This window comes from Microcaecilia unicolor, chromosome 14 (genome assembly GCF_901765095.1).
Source record: "Microcaecilia unicolor chromosome 14, aMicUni1.1, whole genome shotgun sequence".
In the NCBI taxonomy this organism is placed as follows: Eukaryota; Metazoa; Chordata; class Amphibia; order Gymnophiona; family Siphonopidae; genus Microcaecilia; species Microcaecilia unicolor.
In genome coordinates, this window is record NC_044044.1 from 14485515 (window position 1) to 14491939 (window position 6425).

The 6425-nt window shown below is 46.6% G+C and overlaps 1 protein-coding gene across 3 annotated transcripts; it reads right to left on the reverse strand.

Annotated features, from left to right (window-relative positions):
- Window positions 1-2577: 2577 nt before the first annotated feature.
- LOC115458157 (ufm1-specific protease 1-like) lies at window positions 2578-6052 on the reverse strand. Of its 3 annotated transcripts, none has more exons than XM_030188011.1 (2): window positions 5705-6052; window positions 2578-3355 (listed from the first exon to the last, which is right to left on the reverse strand). In XM_030188011.1, the coding sequence occupies exon 2, from the start codon at window positions 3325-3327 to the stop codon at window positions 2674-2676; it is 654 nt and encodes a 217-aa protein (XP_030043871.1). In that variant the 5' UTR covers window positions 3328-3355; window positions 5705-6052; the 3' UTR covers window positions 2578-2673. The 3 variants fall into 3 exon arrangements, with proteins under 3 accessions (XP_030043871.1, XP_030043872.1, XP_030043870.1); XM_030188012.1 differs by having other exon boundaries at window positions 5693-6052; XM_030188010.1 differs by having other exon boundaries at window positions 2579-3355; window positions 5592-6052.
- Window positions 6053-6425: the final 373 nt, after the last annotated feature.

Below are 6425 nucleotides of genomic sequence, written 5' to 3' on the forward strand. Positions count from 1 at the left end.
TGTTGACTGGCTTCAAAGGAATGGTTTTACAATATATGTATTAAAAAATACATATATTATAAACTGTGTGCCTAAAGTCTCACTTAAAACAATGTAGAAGCTAAAAAAAATATAAATACAGGAACAACATATAGAGGCTCATTTTCAAAGAGAAAAACGACCAAAAGTGGCATAAATCTGCATTTAGACATTTTTCTATGAAGTTCATCAGAAGTGCGTTCAAATCACAAGGGGGCATGTTAAGAGCAAAATCGGGCATTTTTAACACTTGGATGTTTTTCTGCCATAATGGAACAAAACAAAAAACATCCGGGACTATAAGCTGGACGTTTTGATCTAGACCTGTTTTATTAACAAATAAACCACAAAAAAGTGCCCTAAATGACCAGATGACCACTGGATGGAATCAGGGATGACCCCTTGTTCCCCCAGTGGTCACTAACCCCCACCCACCCCACAAAAATGTAATTAAAAACATTACTTACCAGCCTCAGATAGTATATCCAGGTCCATTAGAACAGCATGCAGGTCCCTGGAATAGTCCCGTGGTGGGTGCAGTGCACTGCAGACAGGTGGGTCCAGGTCCATATCTCCCCCTACCTGTTACACTTGTGGTGGAAACTGTGAGCCCTCCAAAACTCACAAGAAACCCACTGTACCCACATATAGGTGCCTCCTTCACTCATAAGGGCTATTGTAGTGGTGTACGGTTGGGAGTTGTGACTTTTGGGTGGGTTATGGCAGGGGCGTAGCTACGTGGGGCCATGGGGGCCTGGGCCCCCGTAGATTTGGCCCTGGACCCCCTACCAACAACCTTCTTGACTCCCCCTCCCGCCGCCAACCAGCCGTCAACCCGCCGTCTGCTACCTTTGCTGGCGGGGGACCCCAACCCCCGGCAGCCGAGGTCCTCTTCTTCCTTCATTCTGTTTCCGAGTCTGACGTCCGTCGGACTCACAGAAACAGAACGAAGCCCTGCAGATCGCAAGGCTTCGTTCTTTTCTGTGAGTCTGATGTCCTGCACGTACAACAAAGGAAGAAGAGGACCTCGGCTGGCGGGGGTTGGGGTCCCCCGCCAGCAAAGGTAGGCGACTGCGGGGGAGGGTTGGCGGCGGAAGGGGGGGTCGAGAGGGTTGTCGGCGGGGGGGGGGAGTCAAAGTTGGTGGTGGTGGTGGCAGCAGCGGGGTGGGGTCTAAAATGTGCCCCCTCACCTCGGGCTTCGGACCCCCCTCCCACCGAAGTCTGGCTATGCCCCTGGGTTATGGGGGCTCAGCAGACAAGATAAGGGAGCAACGGTGAGATGTGTACCTGGGAGCATTTATTTGACGTCCACTGCAGCGCCCCCTAAGGCGCCCCATTGCTCTCCTGGGATGTCAGTGTGTGGCCAGTCTACTAAGAACACTGGCTCTGTACAGGTGAAGGAACTGAGAAACTACTGAAATATGTTTTCAAATTTTACAGACTAATGATGAAAGTTGTGTGGGAGAAAGGGGATGCAGGACTTATACAATTACATTTTTATTAAGATTAAGATATTTTGGAGGATGATTCAATAAGAGAAGATTGACCCTGGGATCCTGGTATTTTTATTTTAAAGAAAAGAATAGGTATCAGAATCCAAAAGATTTTTGGAATGCTGCTGAATTCATAGTTCCCCCTTATACCAACCAGGAGAATATACCTGCTACATTATCTATAATAAATGATAGAAGAGGAGCACCCTCGGAAATGATCACACCCACGTGGTAGTCTTATTCAGACCACTAACGGGTACATTTTTGCACTTCATTCATAGGGTAGCTCTCTCATATGCTTTAGTGTGCAAAAGCGTGTATAAGTGTATACTAGTGTCAATAGTGCACTCCCTTAAAAATATAAATGAGATTCACTCTTGTAAACCAACCGAGCCAGCCCAAAGGTTCAATTAGAACAACATATTCATAACAATAAAATTGTAGGTAAGAGTACTTAGCTTGTGAGCCCTGTGTCAACATCCACGTATAGGACTCGCATTTTTCGAAACTTACAAGTGAAACTGCGTTTTGCTCATAATAGTTCTTTAACTCAAGATTTGTCAATTTTTCGTCCTAAATCATGGTGGGTTCCTCCAGGACCTATTGATCCGTATATTGCTCCGTTTAAGGCCTTAGTTCTTTGAGATCTTGAAAATCTAGAATTGTCAAACTGTAGTCATTCCAAACAGTTCATTAATTTTAGTACTTTTGAACGTAAGGCTTTACAAGAATTATCTCAGGAGAAGTCCATTGTAATCCGCCCAGCAGACAAAGAAGGGTCTATAGTTATACTAGGACTAGGGGGCATGCGATGAAGCTACAAAGTAGCAAATTTAAAACAAATCAGAGAAAATGTTTCTTCACTCAACATGTAATGAAACTCTGGAATTCGTTGCCAGAGAATGTGGTAAAGGCGGTTAGCTAAGCAGAGTTTAAAAAAGGTTTGGATGGGCTGTGTCGGCATTGCTGTGCGGCTTAGTAAACAGGGGGTGAGTCTGGAAAATCCCTTTTACAGATATTAACTCAGGAGAAACTCCTGATAAGAGCTGAATGGGAAAGAAGTTAAGGAGAGGAGCCTGGCATGGGGAGAAATTGATGGGGGAGGGGACAGACATTAGAAGGGGAAGAATAAAACAGTCCCACACCAATCTAAGAGGAAGCTTTATTTCTCTGTTAGTGTTTCTCTTTGCACCTGTGGCAGACAAAAGTTATAAAAAGAGCTGGGTTCAAAGGAGTTTAAGTTCCTCCACTGCACCCAGCCCTCTCTCTGTACCAAGCCCTTGTCCATGCACCGCCCATAAAAGTGTGGGTCCAGCACCAGCAGATATTGTCCCGAGGTGCCCGCACACATGCCCAGGATACCTTTGGAGGCATTGTCTGTGTCTCCCCCCATCATGACAGGGCCCCCACCTTGCTGGAAGTGTCCCTTGAGGGTCTCTAGAACTCCTTCGAGCCTCTCCCCTGGCCGGATGTGCAGAATCCTGCAGGGGGCGCCACAGTACCGCTCCACACAGAGGGCAGCCTCCACACAACCAATCCAGCTGCGGGAGCCGATGAAGCTCGGGGGCTTGTCCTCCATTTCCACTAACCACTTCTGGATCTCGTACAGGCCAGGCACAGCCTGGGTCCTGCCTTGCCAGCCGGCCAACCAGGAACACAGTGTCTGCAACGTCCGGTAGCCACAGCCCCAACCACGATCATCCAGTCCGTCACAGCCATAGTGGTAGTAGAGGTAGTCACCACGCAGAGTGATTACGCAGTCTGTGGAGGTGACGGGGAGCGGCAAGCCCTCGTGCACATTCTTCTGCAGCTCCATTGTGCCTCACGATTAACAATCTTGTTTCCTGTGGGAGAATAAAATCTCAGTTAATGCAACATAGTAGGGAATCCAGCTGGCAAGATATCATAACGGACATGCTCAAGTGCTAATCTTCACTAGTTTTTAAATCAGGGCCACTTTGGGTCCAAAAGGGCTGAAGGAAAGCTGAGAAATATCTTCCCCCACGGGACCATGGTACCTACCAATGTGTGCCAATGACATCCATGCTCATCAATCTGCAACTCTCTGGAATGTCCCTCTTACCACTTCCCCCCCCCCCCCCCCCACAACCAACCAGATCTACCATCTCTCTTTCTCCCTCAACATCTCTACTTCTGTTTTCCCTTCCCCCCACCCATTGGGTCCAGCATCTTTTCTATTCCATCCTCTCCCTCCCCCAGGCCCAGCATGTCTCCTTCTCCCTCCCTTTCCTACCCCCAAGGCCCAGCATTTCTCTTTCTCCCTTCTTATCCCACCCCAGGTCCAGCATTTCTCCCCCCCCCCCGGCCCAGCACATCTCCTTCTCCCTTCTTATCCCACCCCAGGTCCAGCACATCTCCTTCTCCCTTCCTTTCCTACCCCCCAAGGCCCAGCATTTCTCTTTCTACCTTCTTACCTCCCCACTAGGCTCAGCATTTCTCCTTCTCCCTCTGCTTCCTATCCCCCCCCCCCCCGGAATGCTCAGAGGGCTTTAGTGCAGGAAACAACGTGGCAGCAAATTGTATTTAAACCTAGTCAAACTTATGTTAATGTCATTATTTGCTGTGCCTTCCCAATGCTCAGAGAACAGCGTGCAAACAAACTCTGCCCAGAAGAGTGGTGCTGATGTGTGCTTCAGGGTCGGGTTTGCCTGGCACATGTGCACAAGAGCTTGCTTATTTATTTATCTATTATACCCATAGCCCGCACTATCTTCCCATTCTAGGCATGCGCCAAGCACATTCCTCCCCTTTGCTTTCGCTTTTACAGTGCACATATAATAATAGAATGTTAGGTATTATTAGGAAAGGAATGGAAAACAAAAATGAAGATGTTATAATGCTTTTGTGTCGCTCCATGGTGCGACCGCAACTCGAATATTGTGTTCAATTCTGGTCGCCGCATCTCAAAAAAGATATAGTGGAATTAGAAAAGGTGCAGAGAAGGGCGCCGAAAATGATAAAGGGGATGGGACGACTTCCCTATGAGGAAAGGCTAAAGCGGCCAGGGCTCTTCAGCTTGGAGAAAAGGCGGCTGAGGGGAGATATGATAGAGGTCTATAAAATAATGAGTGGAGTTGAACGGGTAGATGTGAAGCGTCTGTTTACGCTTTCCAAAAATACTAGGACTAGGGGGCATGCGAAGAAGCTACAATGTAGTAAATTTAAAACAAATTGGAGAAAAGTTTTCTTCATTCAATGTGTAATTAAACTCTGGAATTCGTTGCCAGAGAATGTGGTAAAGGCGGTTAGCTTAGCGGAGTTTAAAAAAGGTTTAGACGACTTCCTAAAGGAAAAGTCCATAGACCATTATTAAATGGACTTGGGGAAAATCCACTATTTCTGGGATAAGCAATATAAAATGTTTTGTACTTTTTTGGGATCTTGCCAGGTATATGTGACCTGGATTGGCCACTGTTGGAAACAGGATGCTAGGCTTGATGGACCTTTGGTCTTTCTCAGCATGGCAATACTTATGTACTTATGAAAATCATTTCCTTTGAGCGTAGGAGAGCTATTTTTCTGAGCTGTTGGCTTTACCGCAGGAGTTCTGAGAATCGGCCTACAGGCCCAGCATCTTTCCTTCTCCCTCTCTGGCTCCTCCACCACACACTCCTCTGACCTCCCAATCCTGTACCCCCCCCCCCCCATCCCCAGGAGTAAAGCATTGCCATTTTGAAAGATGACAGTGCTGGAGGCAGGGGCAACACAGGGCACTGAGAAACACTGGATTAATCTTTGCCTGGATTTTTACCCTTTGCATGCTGGGCCTTGTAATTGAATGAAAGCAAGAACTACAAATTTACACCTAAAGGTGGGTACTAAACCCTGCTTTGGCCTGGCCCTTGTGAGCAGAAATAGTGTATTGAACACAGGTAGAGAGGGAGGAGATGAAGCAGCTGCTACAGTACAGAGGCAAAGAAAAAAAATGGGTGCTTACTATAAACAGGAAGGAGCAAGGCAAAACAAAAAAAAAAGTCATAAATTCAGAGACTGGAAAATACACAAACACAGAAACTGTCAAATGCGCAGATTTGCAAATACATAGGGAAAGAGACTCACCAACAGCCAGGTACTGAAACAAATACAGAGGCACGGCAGGAAAGAGTCAGAAATGCTGGATTGCTGATATTTACAAACACGAACACCAGGCAGACTCATACACAGCAATTTACTTCATTCCTGCATTGTGTCTTGTAATGCCTGATCTCCACTCGTCTCTACAGCCAGCAGCACACTGCAAGCAGCCATTTCTACTAGCCACGTCCGGAACTGCCTACATCTCCCAGGGTTCCTGACACTTCCTGCTCTGCCTCGGGCTGGAGACGCCAGAAAACAGCAGAGCAGAGAGCACAAGGGCTGAAAATGACAGATGAGACTACAAACATGCACAGCATGAAGGGGGTTGAAACTGCAGGACATTATCCAGGAAAATGCAGAGAAATAGAGGTAAAATAAGTAGGGTTGCAACTGACCCAGATTCACCCGACAGATTGAGCCAGTTCAGATTTTACTGGATTGCATGCAAGGACTTGTTCAAAACTTTTTTTTTACATTGAATATTTAAAACGACATATAATATATAACAAAACAATCATGTAACACAGTGATATAATAAGTAAAGCATCCGTGTGTTTACAAACGGCACATCATTGATGGCGGAATAAAATGTATGGTGCTCATTTGCAAAGCACATAGACTTACAAAGTTGCGTGAGGGGCATAATCTGGCCGGCCCTGTAAAGTGGCATCCCGACTGTATTATTGAAAAAAGATAGCCGGTTATCTTTCGTTTTGATACCGTCGGAGCTGGCCAAATGTCAGCATTTGGGCCAGCTTTAGAGATGGCCGGCATTGGTTTCCAGCGATAATGGAAACTAATGTCGGCGATCTCAAA